The sequence below is a fragment of the Rhodnius prolixus genome, unplaced genomic scaffold, assembly GCF_049639745.1.
Source record: "Rhodnius prolixus isolate KJV_2025 unplaced genomic scaffold, Rpr scaffold_6, whole genome shotgun sequence".
In the NCBI taxonomy this organism is placed as follows: Eukaryota; Metazoa; Arthropoda; class Insecta; order Hemiptera; family Reduviidae; genus Rhodnius; species Rhodnius prolixus.
The window spans coordinates 3304818-3327179 of NW_027411634.1; the positions used below are offsets into that span (position 1 = coordinate 3304818).

Here is a 22362-nt window from a genome sequence, read left to right on the forward strand (position 1 = left end):
CTGTTTCGAAGGAGGCACCTTTGAAGCTTTACTTCCGCTTCTCCTTATTCTCAATAAGAGAAATGATCATACTATCCCTTATCATAATTTTCATCCAAATCATGGTTTTCCTTCCTGGCGATTGGTAACCAATTGGACATAATAAAATAAGATGAATGATACTTTATCAGTAAATATATAAATGTTATCACTAAATTATGCAATTTGCACTTTTACATCATGATACCCTTTTAGTAACCTTTACTAAATGATGATGGATTTTTTGTTCTGTTTTTCTAAATATTCTGAAAATTGAGAGGGGGGGAACAGGAAATTCGACGTAAATATATAAGTTGTGACGATAGTTCTGTCCAATCACAGTGCATTTTGATTTGGTTCAGGAAAACAGATACTGCATTCTACCGCGACTTGACAACATGAAGTGCATACTCTCTTTGGTTACTCTGTTCTTGGTGGCCGCCATTGCATACTCTTATCCGGCAGAATTAAATCTCCTACAACAATTAGCTAAAATACCTTTGCGTAGTTTTTTGTTTTAAACATAAGTACAAATAACTTGTGAGCTAATGATTTCCAAACTTTTCGGACCAAATTAGATGACGCTTTAAGGGAGCCAACCGGCGAGATAACGGAAGTACATTTAACCCGAAGGAAGAGAGCGATCTGTGAAGTGTTCAGCTTCGAGTATCAATGGTTCGCACGTATTCAAAATGTTTGCATCGCTCATTGTTTGGTTCTGAGATATAAAGGAGGTCATTGCAAGGATAGTATCTGCCATTGTAGGAACTAAATGGTTCTAATTTCCCCAACTTCCGTTTGAAGACACATCAAGAAGTACGCAACAAGAAGGATATTTCATTTAAGTTAATTTTAAGTTCCCTTAATTTATTAAGTATTTTTTTGAAATATCTTAGATTAAATAGAATTCGGTGTGACCACTCACATTACTTCCTTTTGCTGTAATTCCTTTAGCTATCCATCTAAACTTATTTACCTCTGACTCAAATTACACATTTTGTATATTTGCAATTACAGTGAAGTGTCAATATTGTAATTTTTAATTTTTTTCTAAATAGTATAATGAAAATTTAGAGGGGGGAAACAGGAAGTTCTATTTAAGGCGGTATATAAGGTGGAACAATATTAAGTTCTATGCAGTCATAGTGCAGTTTAATCTAGTGCAGTAACCTAAGATACTCCGTTCTACCGCGACTTCGCAACATGAAGTGCATACTCTCTTTGGTTACTCTGTTCTTGGTGGCCGCCATGAACTACTCTTATCCTGCAGAATTGAATCTTTAACAAAATATAGGTAAATACGCCTTGGAGTAAATTTTGCTTAAGGAGAATTAAGTAGATATTGATAATATAAATCAATAAAACGAGTATAATGTTAATTATTTCGAAACTACTTAGGACCAAATTAGGTGACGCTCTACAGGAGCCATCCGGCGAAATAACGGAAGTTCACTTAATCCGTATGAAGAAAGAGTCTTTGATTGATGTCGCTGATTTTGCACAATCTTGGTCGCACATTATTTTTCCTTGGACAGAGTATGTTTTAAGAAGTCTGACTGAAATTGCACATTTTGAAAAAATTGCAATTACAGTGAAGTGTCAATATTGAGGAGTGACATTATTTCCCGCTTTTCCTATTTTGTAAAAATGTCACCTAAACTATTAGTGCCTACTATTGGCGATATGATACCCAATAAAGGACCAATCAGTGAGATGGCAGTGGAAAAAAAAACATTTTAACACCAGCGTCAGCACTTCTTCGAATGAACGGACTCTGAATGATCATCTCGGACGGCCTAGTTCTGGAGCTGAGACTCCACACTTTCCTGAAAGAATCCTAAAGACGTTCGGAACGTTTTAAAATCCCATCAATCAGTTCTTATCGTTATTTTATTTTTTAATTAAATTTAAGACACGTCATCATTTAAGCTCATTAGCGCCCAGAGCTTCTTCTATTGAGTGCACCGCTAATCCTCGAACAGTGTTCTCTCGGCACTGGCTACACTATACATCACAAGGCAGTGAGTAGTTTCTAGAAAGAGAAAATCCTAGAGCCACAATCCGTATTCGTAGCCCGAGCGTGGAATCCAGAACGTCAACCATTGAGCCTTTCCTAATAAGTGATTATCGGAAAATTTTGTTTATTTTTCTGTGCGTATAGTTGAAATATCTCTAATTGGGTGGTTGGGGTGATTGCCGGAAATCGAAGCTTTATCTATCGCTTGGTTCTTCCTCAAGACCCGATAGACCCAAAAATCTCCGATTTACTAAACTCTTATTATTTTGAGCTAACAATCTTTAGGTTATTAAGTTATTAATCGTGCTTTACCTTCCTTCTTTCTACATAATTCAATTTAAGTAACGAGGCGTCAATCCCTCCTCAGTCACTCATATTTAAGCAAATGACTCCAAATATCGTTAAAATAATGAATAATATTAAATGCTATATTATTTATTTATTTATTTATTTTAATATATTCAAACATATTTATTTTTTATAAAAAATGAATCACCCAGTTTATTTAGTATCGCTTTTGAAGGGTTTGAGCAACACTGTTAGGAAAATGGAAAACTATTAAATCTTATTTGAAATATTTTCTAAAGGGAAATTAATTTTAAGGTCTATTTGGAAAAGTCGGCGGTCCTACAGCATCATCTGAAATGTTCAAATTTCAGCGAAAGGGTTAAGTAGTTAAAAAGTTTTGAGCTTAAAGACAATAGTGTGACTTTGAGGAGCGCATTTGTATATTTCCGTTTTTCTTTTTTTTTCTTTGCATAATTTCCGATACTAGATAAAACTAGATCTGGACAATCGCCTGAAATCATTGGCAACTGAACTAGAAATTTCTTATCATATTCAGGACGTTATAAAATTATGCAGTTATTTTTTTAAACGAGTTACTATTTATCGCAAAAAACGTTAAAACTAGGATGTTTTACTGTAAGAGAAAGTAGCCCTTTACTTCCGCTTTTCTTTATTCTCATTAAAAAGAAATGAACTGAATATCACTTATATTAAAAATTATGTAATCAAGGTTTTCCCGGCATGCAAATATTAATTACTTGAAAATATTTTTCTAGTGAAAGTGTCATAAAAATAATTTATCACTGAATTAAGTAAATATGCAATAAATTTATGATACCACCATTAACCTTAAAAAAATCATGGCCAACATTTTTTGCTTGGTTTTCTAAATGGTGTCATCAAAATTTAGAGGGGGGAAACAGGAAATGGCGCTTATGTATATAAAGTGCAACAATATTTATGTGCAGCCATAGTGCAATAACCTAAGATACTCTCTATTCTACCGCGACTTATCATCATGAACTGCATACTCTCTTTGGTTACTCTGTTCTTGGTGGCCGCCACAGCCTACTCTTATCCGGCAGAAAATCTTCAACAACCATCAGGTAAAAAATACGCCACTGGCCTAAATTTTCTTAATAATGAATTAACTAAATATTGATAATAGTAATCAACAACTTTGAGAGCTAAAGATTTTCAAAACTATTTGGACTAATATAGATGCAGCCCCCGAGATAACGCATCAACGTTTAACTAAAAAGCGGAGTTACAGATGTTACACGGTAGACGAAGTAACTCATTTGATCATTCGTCTTAATTCAGAATGCTACGCTCTTTGTTTTGCTATGGGATATAAACGAGTTAAGTGCCAACCACGAGAAAATTACTGTACTTGTACTGCCCTAAACGGTACTATTTCACCAACTTCCGTTTGAAGAACTGCATCAAAGAAGTATACTGCAAGAAGGATATTTCATTTACGTTAATTTTTAATTCTCTTTAATTCACTAAGTATTTAATTGTAAATATCTTAGATTAAATAAAATGTGGTGACCACTCACACGAGTTCCTTTAGTTGTAATTCCGTTAGCTATCCATCTAAACTTATTTAATTCTGTGTCAAAATTCACTTTTTGTAAATTTGCTATAGTGTCAATATTGTATTTTTTAATTTTGTAAATAAAAACACTGCCTATTATATGTAAATAGTACAATGAAAATTTAGAGGTGGAAACAGGAAGTTCTATTTAAGTATATAAGGCGGAACAATATTATATTCTATGCAGTCATAGTACAGTAACCTAAGATACTCCGTTCTACCGCGACTTCGCAACATGAAGTGCATACTCTCTTTGGTTACTCTGTTCTTGGTCGCCGCCATGGTCTACTCTTATCCCGCAGAATTGATACTTCAACAACATTTAGGTAAAATATACCTTCTTTTTTTTTTAACGTGAATTAAGAACATATTGATAATAGAAATCAATAATATAATGTTAATTATTTCGAAACTGATTGGACCAAATTAGGTGACGCTCTACGGGAGCCAGCCGGCGAGATAACGGAAGTACACTTAGTCCGCAAGAAGAGAGTGCCTGAGAGCGGAAATAGCTCTGTTGACACAATTGCTAGGCGGCTCATTGTTTATCCTTGGGTACAAAACTTTTTATGATCTCTAACTGAAATTGTACATTTTGTAAAATTGAAATTACATTTGAAGTATTAATATTGTGGAGCGTCATTATTTCCCGCTTTTCCCGCCGGCACTACCGAAAAACAAAATTGTTTGGAAAATTTGGTTCATATAAAAAAATTTAGAATGAAAATTTTTGGCATGAGTCCCTATTTATAAAGAAGTTACCTGAACTACTGAGGGCAATGCAATACCCAATAAAGGATCTATCATGCAATATCTCAATTGAAATGATCTCAGCCAATCATATTTCAACAAAAGAAAATGACTCCAGAAATCGTTAAAATAATATATATATTAAATACTATATTTTTCTTCATTCATTTATTTATTAATATTTGCATACATTTGCGTAATTTACATTATTAAATAAAACTACATTTTCACAATGGCCGGTTGTCATTGACAACTAAAAACTAGAAATTATCGTTAGAAAATAACGGTAATAACGTTAAAAAATAACAAAAATAACGTTAACGACTCTCTGTGCCGTTTTTGGGAAAACGAAGAGTTAATGTTTAATTTAGGGAATTGAAGGTTGTGCTTGCAATCTTGTGTCTCCATCTGAAAAATCGTACCTACCTCAGTATCTATGAAAAAATTTTAAAAACTAAGATATTTTACTGTAAGAGAAAGTGGCGCTTTACTTCCGCTTTTCCTTAATCTTAATAAGAGAAATAAAATGACTAAAACTTAAATTAACAATGATTTAATCAAGGTTTTTCCGGCATGCGTATGTTATTTAAGTGAAAATATTTTACTCGTGAAAATTTGATAATAATAATTTATTATTGCATTATTTATACTTTAAATTTATGATACCGCATTAACCTTTCAAACAATCATGGTCAACATTTCTTGTTCGGGTTTTTAAATGGTATAATGAAAATTTTGTGGGGAGCTAATGTATATAAAGTGCAAGAATATTAATTTCTATGCAGTCACAGTGCTGTTCGATCTAGTGCAGTAACCTAAAATACGTACTCGCATTTTATGGGCAAACTTAACATCATGAAGTACATACTCTCTTTGGTTACTCTGTTCTTGGTGGCCGCCATGGCATACTCTAATCCGGCAAAATTTAATCTTCAACAAGAATTAGGTAAAATATGCCTAGTGGAAAAGTTTTCTTAAGAAGTATTAAATACATATTGATAATAGAAATCAATAAAATAATGTTCATTATTTCGAAACTGTTTGGACCAAATTAGGTGACGCTCTACGGGAGAAGCCAGCCGGCGAGATAACGGAAGTTCACTTAGACCGTGTGAAGAGAGGAGTGCCTGAGATCGAAAATAGCATTGAGGATTTATTATCTAATCTGCTCATTGTTTATCCTTGGACTGAAAAACTTTTAAGTGAAAATCCACTTCCGGTAAAATTGCAATTACAGTGAATTGTCATTATTGAGGAGGGTCTTTATTTCCCGCTTTTCCTCGGGAACTACCCAAAAAAGAAATTGTTTAAAATAATTATTTTGAAATAAAACTTTTAGAGTGAAATGTTTGTAATGAGTCTCTATTTATAAACAGTTAACTAAACTGTTAGTACCTACTCAGGGTGATTTAATATCCAATAAAGGACTAATCAGGAATCTGGGAGATGGCAGTGAAGAAAACGTTTAATCATCAGTGTACTGTACTTGTCCGAATGGTGGGACTCTTATTATCATCTCGGACGGACGATATCCTCTGGATGCCATAACTCCGCACATTCCTTGGATGAGGTTAGAAAGACTTATCCACGGCCTACGCGCCAACTAATAGATTCGAAACGTTTTAAAATCCTCACATTGAATTTTTATCGTTTTTTATTATTTTTAATAAAAATTCAAGGCACGTCATGAACATTTGAGTTCATTTACGCCCGATACTTTGATCCAGTGCACTGCCAATCTTCAGACAGTGTTCTCTCGTCACTGGCGACACTGTCCATCACAGGACTGTGAATAGTTTCTAGAAAGAGAAAATCCAAGAGCCACTAGCCGTATTCATAGTCGAAGAGATCACCGTGTGGGAATCCAGTACGCTACCCATTAGAGCAAATCCCATCCCCAATAAGTGATTATTAAAAAATTTTTGTTTGTTACTCTGTACTTGTACTTGAAATATCTCTAATTTGGGAGGAGATTGCCGGAAACCGAAACTTTATTTGTTGCTTGTGTTCTTCCTCAAGACTCAAATATCTCCGATTTACTAAACGTTTTTAATTCTGAAAAGTTTGGAGATTTTGCTTCAAAAATTAAACGCTAGTTTCTTTTACTTTTCGGAAAACAATGTTACTGTTATTGTGTTATTAATCGTGCATTATCTTCCTTCTTTCTAAAATAACTCAATCTAAATGAGCTCTACCATTCATACTCGTATTTCAACAAAGGACTCCAAAAATCGTTAAAATAATAAATAATATATTTTTCTTTATTTATTTTTTTATATATTCAAACGTATTTATTATTTATTAAAACTTCACCGGTTTCTATTTGGTTAATAATTTCCCTTTTTAAGGGTTTGAGTAACATTGTTAGGAAAATGGAAAACTAGTAAATCTTATTTGAAAATCATTTTCTCAGGGAAATTAATTTTAGAGTCTGTTTGGAAAAGTCGGCTGACCTACAGCATCATCTGAAATGTTCAAATTTCAGCAAAAGGGTTAAGCAGTTAAAAGTTTTGAGCTTAAAGACAATAGTGTGACTTCAAGGTGCGCATTTTTTTTTATATAACATATATAAATGTTCTCTCTCTCTCTCTGCATAATTTACGATATTAGATAAAACTACATCTTCACAATAGCCGGAAATAATTGGCAACTGAACTAGAAATTTCTTATCATATTCAGGTCATTATAATATAATGCAGTTATTTTTTTTAGAGCAGTTACTATTTATCGCAAAAATGTTAACGTTGTTAATGTTCTTGGCGGAAAACGAAGAGCTAAAGTTTAAGTTAGGAAATTAGCGAGACCCGCAAAGCTAAGATGTATTGTTGGCTAGTGGATTCAATTCCCGTGGTCTAGGTCTTGGATTTTATTTAATGGTTAATATGAGAAATTTATAGTAAAGTAAGTTAGGCGGTTATAGACTAGACCCGTACAGCTAAGATGTATTGTTGGCTAGTGGATTCAATTCCCGTGGTCTAGGTCTTGGATTCTATTTAATGGTTAATATGAGAAATTTATAGTAAAGTAAGTTAGGCGGTTATAGGCTAGACCAGCAAAGCTTAGATGTACTGTTGGTTAGTGGGTTCGATTCCACTGGTCAAGGTCTTGGATTTTATTTAATGGTTAATATGAGAAATTTATAGTAAAGTAAGTTAGGCGGTTATAGGCTAGACCCGCAAAGCTTAGATGTATTGTTGGCTAGTGGATTCAATTCCCGTGGTCTAGGTCTTGGATTTTATTTAATGGTTAATATGAGAAATTTATAGTAAAGTAAGTTAGGCGGTTATAGGCTAGACCCGCACAGCTGATGTACTGTTGGTTAGTGGGTTCGATTCCACTGGTCAAGGTCTTGGATTTTATTTAATGGTTAATATGAGAAATTTATAGTAAAGTAAGTTAGGCGGTTATAGGCAGACCCGTACAGCTAAGATGTACTGTTGGTTAGTGGGTTCGATTCCCCTGGTCAAGGTCTTGGATTTTATTTAATGGTTAATATGAGAAATTTATAGTAAAGTAAGTTAGGCGGTTATAGACTAGACCCGTACAGCTAAGATGTATTGTTGGTTAGTGGATTCTATTCCTCAGTCTAGTTCTCCTTTTATATTTAATCGTTAATTTGAGAAATTTATTATAAAGTATGTTTGTTAGTCACCACCGTCCACGACACCTAATTTGGTAGTCAGACGTAAAGCCTGCTTGAAAAAATAGGCTATTTCTTTTTATTTTTATTTTTTGGCAAAATTTTAAAACCAAGAAGTTTTACTGTGTGAGAAAGTGACGCTTTACTTCCGCTTTGCCTTATTCTCAATGAAAAAAAAAAAAAAAAAAAAATGAACAGACTATCACTTGCATTAAAAATTATGTAATGAAGGTTTTCTTGGCATGCAAATGGTAATTAATTGAGAAATATGTTTCTAATAAAAAAAACTTGATAATTATTTATCATTAAAAAAACTAAGTTTAATTATTAAATAAAGTATTTATCATTAAATTTATGACACCACATTAACCTTAAAAAAAAAAAAAAAAAATCATGGTCAACGAGGGAAACAGGAAATTCCGCTTATATATATATATATAAGGTGCAACAAAATTAAGTTCTGTGCAGTCAAAGTGCAGTTCGATATAGTGCAGTAACCCAAGTGCTGCTGCATTTTACCGCGACTTGCCATTATGAAGTGCATATTCTTTATGATTACTCTGTTTTTGGTGGTCGCCCTGGCCTACCCATATCCGTCAGAATTGGATTTTCTACATCAATTAGGTAAAAAGTATGCCTTTGGCCTAAATTTTTGCTTAAAAATGAATTAACTAAATATTGATAATAGTAATCAATCACTAATTATTGTGAGCTAACGATTTACAAAACTGTTCGGACCAAATTAGATGACGCTCGAAGTGAGCCAGTCAGCTGGGAAACGGAAGTACATTTAAAGCGAAGGAAGAGAGTCGCCTGTGATGTGCTCAGCTTCCAGTCTCAATGGTATTCGCCTAAACATTCAGCTTGCGCCGTTTATTGCATACTCTTGGGATGTAAAGGTGGTTATTGCAACAAAAGTGCTATATGTGTTTGTAGGAAATAACGGTTCCACATTCTTAACTAACGTTTGAAGAACTACTTCAAGAAGTAATACTGCAAGAACGGTATTTCGTTTACGTTAATTTTTAATTCTCTTTAATGCACTAAGTATTTATTTGTAAATATCTTAGATTAAATATAATACGGTGTGACCACTCACACGATTTCCTTTTACTGTAATTCTTTTAGCTATCTATCTAAAATTATTTAACTCTTACTCAAATTACACATTTTGTAAAGTTGCAATTACAGTGAAGTCTCATTATTGAGAAATCTCACTTTTCCCTATATCTACCCAGAAATAAAGAAATTGTTTTGAATAATTAATTCAAAAAATAATTTATAATGATATGTTTGGCATGAGAAGTTACCTTAACTTTTTGTACCTACTGTGAGCAATGCAGTACCCAATAAGGGACCAATCAGAAATCTGGGAGATGGCAGTGAATATAACATTTTAACTCCAGCGTTAGCACTTCTCCGACTGGTGGGACTCTTGATTATCATCTCGGACGACCGATATCCTCCTAGCTTTGAATGCTATGACTCCGCACCTTCCTGGAAGAAGCTAGAATGACGTGTCCAGGACACAAGCCTACTAAGAGGATCGGGACATTTTAAAATCCTTTCAATAGGAGGATTATACTGTTTATAGAGACAGGCCTAAAATCTTTGTATTTTACAAAAATATTAAAGGATGCATATCCAATATGTTATAAGAAAAGTTCTTTAACTGCCCAAAATTATGACTCAATAAATAGTTAATACAAAATTATATTGGTATCGCATGTGGCTGGAATTGTCTGATCAGTATGATTTGTGCTGTTGAAAAGTTCCTAGAACAGCGAGTAAAGTTGGCGCAGAATGGAAGAGAACAGAGTTTTGCAATTATTTGAAGATCAGCACAAAGTATAGTAAAGTAAAAAGTAAAGTAATTGCCTATTTTTTCAGGCGAGCTTTACGTCCAACTATCCAAATTAGGTATCGTGGACGGAGGCGACTAGTAAACATACTTTACTATAAATTTCTCATATTAACTATTAAATAAAATCCAAGACCTAGACTGGGAATCAAAACTACTAAACCAACAATACATCTTAGCTTTGCGGGTCTAGCCTATAACCGCCTAACACACTTTAATATCACCAGGGAATCGAATCCACTAACCAACAATACATCTTAGCTTTGCGGGTCTAGCCTATAACCGCCTAACATACTTTACTATAAATTTCTCATATTGACCATTAAATAAAATCCAAGCCCTAGACCGGGGGAATCGAATCCACTAACCAACAATTCATCTTAGCTTTGCGGGTCTAGCCTATAACCGCCTAACATACTTTACTATAAATTTCTCATATTAACCATTAAATAAAATCCAAGCTCTAGACTGGGAATCGAACCCAAATTGGTCCCTCCCTCAAACCGGAAGTACATTACTAATGTACTTTTCCGATATTTGGGGGGGGGGGGTCTCCTATGTTTTATTTAAATTTCATAAATATTTATCGATCAATTTAAGAATTGTAGTAAGAGTAATCGTAAGAGTGCTTACACCATATTTTTCTTTGTAGTAATTGTAATGTAGAAATAAATTTAATGAAACTATAATGTGAAAACTTCTCTGTTTATTATATTTATAATAATAATTTTATTATTTTTTTAATTACATGTAATAAAAATCGTAAATAAATAAGTAATTTAAAAAATAAAATAAATTATTTAAATACATATTAATAGGACAATTTTTTTTTCTTCCCTCACTTAAAACTGGGTGACTGGCGTATGACTTGGTAAGCAGACGCACTTATTCCGGAAACATCTTCCGCCCTTTTCCTTGGCAACGTGCACACAGTGAGATTTACAAGAACTGGTAGAAAATCCGAATGGTATGCATAGTGCACGTTTTTGACGATGATGGAATTCTGCACTATGGGAACCATACATGGGCAGTGAATCGTCTAAAAAAAAAAAGCAGAAAAACACAAAAAATCGTCATCGTTGAATCGTGCATAAAAAGAGTACTTTTAATCGATTAAAAAAAAAAACAAAAAAAAATTATAGTAATTATAAAATTACCTATTGGTTGTACATCCTCTACTGTTGGATAAGATTGCACTACTGCGAACAACATTACTGCAACACTCAATGCAATTATGCAGTTCATTTTGAATAAATTAATGATTTCGTTTGTTTGCACTTAAGAACTTGTAAAAGATCTATGTTCAGTTCTCACTTTAACAAAACTACTTTTATACTATTTTCTCAGCGTAATTTACATTATTCTGAAAAAACTAAATCTGAAGAATGACAGGGAATCATTGGCAACTAAACTAGAAATTTCTTATCAATTTTAGGTCATTATCAAATTATGCGTTTTTTTTTTTTTTAAAGGGGAGTCACTATTTATCGCAAATACGATAACAAGTTTAAAGCGTAGTTTACTCTATTATTCTATGTTTTTCCCCCTATTTAATGGCGCCCCGCCTTGTCCTAAGATCGGAAATGCCTTCATTTTTACGTCCCTAAGAAGCAAATTAGTTCATATTATTATCAAGCTAACAAAATATCTTAAGTATCTCTCAGAAATTACTCAGATGCATATTTTCTGTTATAGTTCATTAACATTTCCGTCATACAGTTTGACGTCAATTACAATGTACAAATCTGTTTAATCTAAACTAAAAGTATTTACTCTTAAAAAAAAAAAATATCGTATTTTCAAGAAAAGTTAGGTAATAGAAAATGCCTGTTTTGCAAAATAGGTTACTGAATTTAAAATTCTAAAATTTTATTAAACATTTTAAATTTGTGGAATAAACTAGAAAAACGTTCGAAACTTAACCTACTTAACAAAAGACTATTATAACTACTGTATCGAAGTAAGGGAATCGTCTAAGCGTTCCAACTCACTACGCCTCCAGACATTACAGGCCAAAAATACTTCAGAAAACTTCTTAACTCTCCGTTCTATTGTATCTAACCTCACCATCCATAATTACCTCAAAATCCCTTTCATTCAAGATCTTGCTAACACTCAAATTTCATTCCACTCTACAGCAGCTCATCCCTAACCCTCTCATAGAACACCTGTCTTCCTCTACCATTACCAGGTAATCCTCTAAGGAGATTTGAAGAGAAGATGGCCTCTAGTGATCTACTCTTATCGTGAGAGCTGTATAGCAAGAGCACGTTAGATTAGATTGTATTAAAAGGGCGGTTCCACCAGAAAGGGGAAGGAAGACAGGCAATCCGAAATGGTTCCCATTGTTCCCCGCTCACCCCTCATCTCATAAGAGATACCGGGGCTTTAAAACAACAAATCCGGCTAAAGTTTGCCAGATGCCAATATAATAAACTAATAAAGTAGTAACAGGACACTAGGGAGCAAGGGAACTCAATCGCCCAGTGCACTGAATAAACCTAGAATGTTCTGATAAAGATTACCAGATGCCACAATCTCCGGCAGGGAAACTTTTAACCTACCGAAGACGAGGAATTAGCAAAGCACGTTACTAGAGTGACACCGCTGGGTGCCTTCTCCATTCGTGATTTTCACGTATTTTTTTTGTCATCAGGTACCATATTTTCTTGTTGCAACAATCGTTGAAGTGGTAAATTCCCATAAAAGATTAAAAAAAAAAAAAAAAAATTAGTGGGAAATGATTCAATTTCCTGGAATACTATTTTCCTTTACAACTGACCAATCTCTTTTTTTCTTTTTTATAGAAAATTGATTTATGAGAGTTCTGTCAATTGATTGATTGATACATTTATTTAGAATGAGGGAATCGTGTGCAAGTTTCATTTTCAATCGATTTTATTTTAAATCGTATTTAATTCGATTGAGGCCAAATCGTTTGATCATGCACCCTTAGGGAAAAAACATGTTTACAACATATCACACGCTTTGCATTGATGATTTGCGGTTGTATTTTAGCGATTTCTGATTGATTCAAATTCTCATGCTGCATTACCTGTATTTTGAATGCTCAGTTACTTATCTGATCAGTCGTGACTCATACTTTTTCAAGATAATATCTATGAATCATACAGTTTCTTCTTAGCTACATTTTAATTTTTTTTTTTTTTAAATGACGTAACCTTGAAAATTATCGTGTTAAATATCTTAGATGTTATTATACGGCTTCACCGGTAAAATATCCGTTTTAAGACACGCTTAGTCAGAATGAAGAGGTTAATAGAAATTGATCTGTTAAAAAAAAAAGAAAAAAAAAAGTAAAGTAATCGCCTATTTTTTCAGACAGGGCTTAACGTCCAACTACCAATTAGGTGTCGTGGGACAAAGGTGACTAGCAAAAACTTTGAATCCACTAACCAGCAATATATCTTAGCATTGCAGGTCTAGTCTATAACCGCCTTACATACTTTAATATCACCAGGGAATCGAATCCACTAACCAGCAATATATCTTAGCATTGCAGGTCTAGTCTATAACCGCCTTACATACTTTAATATCACCAGGGAATCGAATCCACTAACCAGCAATATATCTTAGCATTGCAGGTCTAGTCTATAACCGCCTTACATACTTAACTATAAATTTCTCATATTAACCATTCGAATCCACTAACCAACAATACATCTTAGCTTTGCAGTCGTTGTCTGAACTTCGTACAGTCAACATCGGTAAAAAGTGTCTACTGCACTGTGTTCTATTCTCAACTATATAATTATTTTAACTTCATTTTACTTTTCCTTTTTTCTCAAGTAATTTCTACTAATTTTCATCTTTCTTTCTCTTTTCTTTATTTACTTATTCCTGAATTTTTTTTTTTTTTGTTACTGATTATTATTCTATTTTTCCCTCAATCTTTCCTCGTTTTTCAAATCATTTCTGCTCCTCAAGCAACAATTAACATCCTCTTCTGGTGAAAATGTCAGCGAACAGCGGGGGCCCAGGGCCCCCGCCCACGAATACAAATTCAGATAAGTTGTGTGTTGGTAACGGGAGTACCGATAATACTATTAATATTACTAATACTAATTTAAATAAATGTGAGAATTCTACTAATAATATGGAAGTGGAACATTCCATCTCCAGCCCATCTGTTAACCCTACATTAACCCCAACTATGTGTGATGAATCTGTGGTGCGAGGACATAAAAGATCTGGTGACATTGTCTTAAGTAATATTAGTAAAGTTCATGTACATGAAATCAAAGCTATTCATAATAAAAACCAACTTTCTAACAAAACGGATTATATTACGAAAGCCGTTAAAAATCGCTATAGGAATACTGATAAAGGACCATATGTAGTCAATTTAGAAGGTAATAAGGGAAATCTAGGTAAAGTACATAGAATGGCTTTAGGTAAGTGGCTGTTTAAATCAGCTAGCGCACATAAAGACGACATAGTCGATATTTCAGTCAGTGGTCAGAACAGGATGAAAGTAACTACACGAACCTCACAGGCCGCTAACGAATTGTTAAATCTCGAAATCTTCAAAGAACGAGAAATCACGGCATACATTCCTAATTTTCGAGTCCAATGTACGGGTGTCATCAGAGATGTTGATGTTGATTTGGAGGAAAAAGAGATTTTAGCTGAACTCATCTCCCCCTTCTCTGCTATTAGCATTAGACGACTTACTCGTAAAAAATATATTAATAACAAACTTCTAACTGAAAAACTACCAGTATGTTTTATCGATTTTGACAGCCAAACTCTGCCACAGTTTGTATCACTATATGGTGCAAAATGCAAAGTAGAACCCTATATTCCCTCTATAAGGCAGTGTAAAAACTGTCTGCGGTTCAGGCACTCGGAAGACCAGTGCCGAAGCAAAACTAGGTGTGAACATTGCGCAGAAAATCACAGTATCAGCGATTGTCCCGTGGCCGAGGCTATAATGCCGGTGTGTGTGCACTGCAATGGAGAGCACCGATCTACATTTAGAGACTGCCCGGTCAAAATAGCACAAAATAATGCTATAAAAAATAAAATTATAACCAAAAACACATTCGCCACCATCACAAAAAATAAATTTGACATCCTTAGCGATGATGAATTTCCTGTTTTACCTGAAACTAGCTCCACAATACTAACACAAAGAAAAATTGTAAAAAATGCATATAAAGTTAAACCCGCCAATAGAGAAATTTTGTCCAAACAGTATCGTGATTCTATGAAATCAAATAAACTCAGTAATGACAATCTAACAGCTTATAATAACAGTGAGCAGAATACAAACCAATCAACAAATAAGATATACAGACAAACTACAGAAGTTATACGTCAGAACAGACTGACAGACAAACAAACTACCAACTTAATACAACAGAATCCACAGATCGATACACCTATCACAGATGATTCTCAAGATAGTAATTTAGAATATATTTTGCATCTAATTCACAAAATCACAAATGTACATTCCAATAAAAGCGAGATTTTTAAATTCATAACTTATAACTTGGAAGAAATTCTTTCTAAGTTTAACAATAGTTCCAGAATAAATACAGACTCTAAACAAATACCTCCCATAAACAATACTACTGATAAAGGTGAATTACAAAGTGCGCACCAATCTGCACAACACAAACCATAACATTACTAATTCTAACTCAACATTTCTTTACTATATTCCATTTATACTATTACAATGCGTACAACAGGAAATTTTTTCTGTAATCTATAAGATTCGATGGCGGGCTTTTCAAATATAATTTTTTTTTTTTTTTTTTTTTTAAATTATTAATATACTATGCAGTTAACTATTAGAATGATAATTCAAATTAATGGTAATGATTTAAAAATATTTCTCATATCAAACAATATAAAACTAATATCAAGTCCTCTCAAACTAGTACTAAACATTCTACAATCGTTTAACACATCTGTTAACAACTTTTTCAACGTCAAATGACGATTTCAATACTTCAGGTAAATATTTGCAGTATTTCAAGCAGTAGAAACTATTTAGAGGCTTACTTAAAGATAAATAATATAGATGTCGCTATATTATCTGAGACTTGGCTCAAGCGTAATAGAACATTTCGTATTTCTGGCTACTCTATAGTTCGAGCGGATCGGGAAGATGGATACGGTGGTTCCTGCATTCTAATTAAAAATAACTTGTATTTTTCTGAGCTTAAAATTAGTGACAACTTTAACAATCATTCCACTCAAATATCCGGAATTTCTCTGAACATTCGTAACATAGAATTACAAATTCTCTCCATCTATTGCTCACCAAAACATAAAATCTCCTCTAACTTTTGGGTATCGCTAATGAGATCAGTTAAACAACCAGTCCTCATATGTGGTGACCTTAATGCCCACCATAGGAGTTACGGATGCGCATTTGACGACTACGAAGGCAGACAATTAATAGACGCGATTAATTCAGAAAACTTATGCGTAATGAACGATGGGTCTCCCACTTTATTCAGTAGATTCGATTGTCGACCATCTGCAATCGATATATCTCTTTGCTCACCCTCTCTATTAGCAAGATGCGAGTGGAAGGTAATAAAAGAACCCCTTGGATCAGATCACTTGGGCATCCATATTGACATAGACAAAAATAGATTCCAAACTCCAACCAACACAAATTCCCAATTTAAAAAATGGAAATTGAAATCTGCAAACTGGGAGGAGTTTTCATTGGAGGCCGACCAGCTATTTTCTAAATTAGAATTTACCTCTGATATCCAAACTAATTACAATAGATTTGTCAGTTCTATTCTCAGAGCCTCTGAGAAAACTATACCACAATCAAAACCCTATAAGGGCCATAAGGCTACTGTCCCGAGAAAGCCGTGGTGGGACGATGAGTGCGACAGGGTCAGAAGAGCTAACATTGAAGCATTTAAACAATTCAAAAACTCTCCTACACTATCAAACTTCATAAATAGCAAAAGATGCACTGCGCTTTGTCGGAAAACATATAAGGCCAAAAAACAAACTAAGTGGGTCGAATTTTGTAATTCATTTAATTCGCAGACAACTATAAAACAAGTGTGGGATGGGGTGCGGGCTCTCAGCCGCGGGCATACCCCTTCCCCTCAAACTGATGGCAAGTGGATTCCCGATTTCCTAGACTCTCTCACACCAGAAATAGTTCCTGAAATAGTACCTGAAATTCCCCTATGTCCCCATAAAGTAACTGACCCTTTTAGTTATGCAGAACTGCTCCATGCTCTCAAAACGAATACCAACACCTCACCGGGAGTTGACACCATACATTACCCGATGCTCTTTCATCTATCGGAACGGGGAAAAAGAGCACTGCTACGCCTGTTTAATGACATATGGATCAACCACACAGACATTGAGGACTGGAGAAAACAAATTGTGATACCGTTGCTCAAACCAAAGAAAGATCCTGCTGATTTCCAGTCATACAGGCCTATAGCTCTCTCATCGTGTGTCTGTAAGACTTATGAACGCCTCATAAAAACTCGTCTTGAGTGGTGGATAGAAGCGGAATGCAAACTTCCGAGTTTCCAAAATGGATTTCGGAAAAAACGTAGTACACAGGATGCACTATCTAACTTCGTAATGGACATTCACCACGCATTCTCAGATAATAAGTTTACTGTTGCGGCCAATATCGATCTGACGAGTGCATATAACAACGTCAGCATAACCTTACTGATCAAAAAATTAATAAGTATGGGAGCTCCATCCCGCATAACATCCCATATATACAACCTGTTCCATGAACGACTGATATCAGTTCGTTATAAAGGAAAAGTACATGGACCACGTTACACACATATAGGACTACCGCAGGGAGCAGTGCTCAGCCCTATTTTATTCAACTTGTACACGGCGGATCTGAGTACCATTCCAAGAGCTGATGTCAAAATTTCTCAGTTTGCCGACGACATAATTCTATATAGTCAGACGAAATCGCTTGAAGCAGCCATCGAAGCGCTTGATACAGCTATGCAGTCATTTAGTGACTGGTGCAACAATGTGGGCATGACTGTCTCCGATAGCAAGAGCAGCGTAACAGTCTTCACAAGACGTAGAAAGTACAACCTGACATCCCCTGTGGTGCTGGGAAAATTCAGCCTTCGCATAGAACCGGTGATGAGGACGTTGGGAGTGTTTATGGATGGAAAACTCCTTTGGAGGTCACACATAGAATCTCTAGTTGCTAAGTGTGAACAGAATCTTAATTTTTTAAGATTTATAAATCATAAAAAGTATGGAGCAGACATAAAGACGTCTCTGATGATTTATCGCCAGTTGATACTCTCGAAAATCGATTACGGTTGTTTCCTTTATGGGGACTCCTCACCTACACACCTCAAAAAAGTAGACCGCATACAATACAGAGCCCTGCGAACATGCCTGGGCGCTCTGAACTCTACTCCCACAAACGCGCTGTTAACGGAGGCGAAAGAGGCTCCATTGAAAGTTAGAAGGAATTTGTTAGCCTCCCGATTCCTAGCTGATAGATTGTTCTTGATAAATCAACCCGTCATCGAAAGGATAAGTAGACTCGCTCCCAGAATCCTTATTGAAAGTTATTGGAAAAGAAAGAGAACACCAATCCTAGTAGATCGATTCTGTACACTGTCGCACTTCATGGTATCCCTCCACAGGACTGAAAACCTTCCTACCTTTTCTTTCGAGTTGGAATGTACTCTGGGTATACCGGAATATGTTCTCACTAATTTTTACCGTTACAACAAAGAAATTCCTGAGTCGGCCAATAATGAAAGCTTAATGTTAAAATTGCAGCTATGTTTCCCTGGTGCTTACTATTTATATACTGATGGGTCAAAATCCTCGGAGGGGGTTGGTTGCTCTGTCTATGATCCGCAAAGCAATTCCAGCATGTTGTATAAGCTCCACTGTAATGCCTCAGTTTTCACTGCAGAACTCACTGCCATAAACAAATGCCTACACTCACTTCCGTCAATAGCAGCTCAATCTATAATAATACTCTCTGACAGCAAAAGTGTCCTGACCAAACTAAAAAACCCCGGCCTCAACTCCGCGTTCATTATGCTCGAAACCGTACACCTAGTACATATGGCGATCCGTGATGGTAAAATGGTTCGGTTGATCTGGATAAAGGGTCATTCAGGAATTCCCGGCAATGAGATCGCAGATTCTAGAGCAAAGGAGGCGATAAACCTGCAGTGCCTCCAATCTGAAAATCTGTTACCCTCAGACATAAAAATTTTTGCAAAGATCTCCCATTATAAGGAATGGTCCTTAGAATACGAGAGTTCTAAAGTCCTCAAAGGAAAATTTTACACCTCCCTCCAACCAACAATACCAAAAATACCATGGTTTAAAGAATACTGCGAAAATAGAAGATTTTTTACAACAATGTTCAGACTCCGATTCAATCACAACTTCTCCCCTCATCACTTGTCACGTATTGGTATTTCTGCACATAGTAACTGTTCATGTTCTTCTGAATCAGTAGTTGATGCCAACCATCTTATCCTGGACTGCAAGAGCCACCAAAAAGATAGAAATAAATTATGGAATGCAATAATTAGAGCAAAATGTCCACTACCGGCCAACCTACACACTATCCTCACTACACCAAACCAAGACCTGTATCTGGCTATTTATGATTTCATAATCAAAAATGACATACCTGTTTAAGAGCTCAAGAGAGGCAATCCCAACAATTGATCTAATAATAATTACAAAGATAACAATAAGGACACCAGAACGGTAGGAATAGGAGTTGTCCATTAGAGCATGGGTAGCCTCTGGCTAATCTGTGTCAGCAGGAAGCCATAATAAAAAAAAAAAAAAAAAAAAAAAAAAAAAAATCTTAGCTTTGCGGGTCTAGTCTACAAACCGCACGCTTACCGTGGCACCTAGATCTGTGTTTATGTATAGTTTGCGTAATTCAAAAACAGGAAATCGTTGAAAGTTTCAAAATTGATATTTCAATTTGGGGCTACCTAAAAAAAAAAAAAATTATCGAACCGGAAATACCACTTAATTGAGTAAAGAGTTTCCGTAGTTTTTCTCGATTTTCATCATTTCCTTGGGAACCATTACTGCAATTGTCAGACTGCAATTGCTCGCTTTGTCAGTAACTAATTGTTAAGAGTACGTTATGCCCAATAGTGAATTCGAAACTTTACGAAACTATAATTATTATAAGCTTTGGAACAGGAACTTATATTGATAGGGCACTTTAGTGGGAAGACGAACATGGCTTCCCCCCTCTGTTCATCCTCGAAAACCAATTTCTTTTTTTCCGGCAAAAAGTATCAAATTAAAGCTTAGACTATGTATGTCTGTAGATAAAAGAAAAATCATTGGAAAATTTTAGAAAAAGCAATATAATAAAAAAAAATCTGGATTTGGGTTTCATTTTGAAAACTTCGTAACAAAAATGACGATATTATGCCACAAAATGAAGACATAGTTTTTTGTTTTTAGACATTTATTTCCTATTTAAATAAAATGAATAATAATTTAAAAATAAATTATTTAAATAGAAAAATCCAAATAAAAGAATGGGCTCCAATACCGCCTCCAAACCACCTTGCTCACAATAAAACTGTAATCATTTCATCTTCAGATCCATTGAGGGCAGCACTCCCATTTATCTACTTCTCACTATACCTCGCTTCCTATTTCCGTCCTCATTTAGAATATCCTCGCAAAAAAAAAAGAAAAAATATTAAATTGAATAAAAGATTTATTGATCATCTCAAACCACTCATTTACTCTCAATTCAACCAATGCTAAACCTCATTAATTTGGTTGTACATTTGTAATTAATTCTTTACATTTAAACTTAATTAAAACTACATATATTGAGGTTAAATAATTGCATAATTGCATTTGATTAATTGAACATTATTGACAGTTTCATAATTGACAAATTAATTACTAGGGAACGGATTCGTATGTATTTACATATTTTTTTCTAGGCAATTTACAGACGTTTTTCAACTAGAAGTATTCATACTGACACTTTTTAAGCCGTTTGAGTCTACTTTTATTTCACATATTTCCACATATTTGGATGTTATCGCATATTTATACATATTTGATTAAAATAAATAAATATTTCTACATATTTAATCAAAATATGTACATATTTTTTCATATTTTTCATTTTGGGCATATTTTCATAATTGGGAGGTGGTTGACAGGAACTGTGAACCACAGACTGTAGGGCTGTGAATCACAGTGGGTACAATGGTTATTGTAATTTACACAGAATGCTGCTAAACAGTGACGGGCACTTGTTAGTTCTTTGAAGTTGTCTGTTCTTTCAGCTCGTTCGTTGAAGTGTCCAATTCATTTCGTTCGGTCACTTAGTGTATTCTTTTCTGACAATTGCGTATTTCTTGCACAAGCCATTACCCAACTTGAGTCCCAAAATGTTCGACTGACAGAAAACGTGTCTAACGTTAAAAAAGACATCGAAAAGGTGGAAGGAATACCTGGGAATAAGGGAGATCTGATCAGATCAAAACTGTTAGAAGTACTGAGCAAGAACAAAGGGTGGGAGACCATCTGCCAGATTTCTGATATTATCAGTGGAACAGAAGTCACCTCAGAACATCGTGTACCCTTTACAACCAACGAGATAACTTCTTTCAGCAAGGCACCTATAACATCTGTAGATGTTGAACGATCTTTTAGTCGTTACAAGTCGATCTTACGCCCAGATCGTCGTCACTTTACGTTCCAACATTTGAAATTTCATGTGGTTGCAAACTATTTCGAAGAGTGAAGTTTTCAAAATTGAAAATGTAACACATCTTTTTATAAATAGTAAAAATGTTATTTGTTGTATAAATCATTATAACTTGTAAAAACAAATTATTTTGTTCCTAATAAATTATTATAAATTGTAAAAATGTTCTTTTCTTGTATAAATAATTATAACTTGCCCCCTCCAAAAAAAATCCATTTTCATAAAAAAAAATGTCCATTTTACTTAAATATTCCAGAAAATATTTTAAGAAAATCACATATTTTCCACATAATTGACGAAAATAAATGCATATTTTAATTAAATATTTGGCATTTTTTAAATACATAAAAATCCGTTCCTTATTAATTACAATATTATCTTTAAAACAAAAAGTTTTAATTAATTATATATTTTTACTTTTAGACTCAAATTGGGT

The 22362-nt window shown here is 34.4% G+C and overlaps 1 protein-coding gene across 17 annotated transcripts in view; it reads left to right on the forward strand.

The window, feature by feature from the left end:
- Window positions 1-22362, forward strand: part of wake (ankyrin repeat and fibronectin type III domain containing protein wide awake) — a 532593-nt gene that overhangs the window by 407955 nt on the left and 102276 nt on the right. For 2 of the 17 annotated variants that reach the window (XM_074139715.1, XM_074139714.1), the window contains exon 2: window positions 597-3429. The exons of 12 other annotated variants lie outside the window; for them this stretch is intronic. In XM_074139715.1, coding sequence (XP_073995816.1) covers window positions 3342-3429 — 88 coding nt within the window. In that variant the 5' untranslated portion in view covers window positions 597-3341. Of the gene's footprint in view, window positions 1-538; window positions 3430-22362 lie in introns of those variants that run through there. 3 more of the 17 variants (XM_074139716.1, XM_074139717.1, XM_074139723.1) reach the window with 3 other exon arrangements.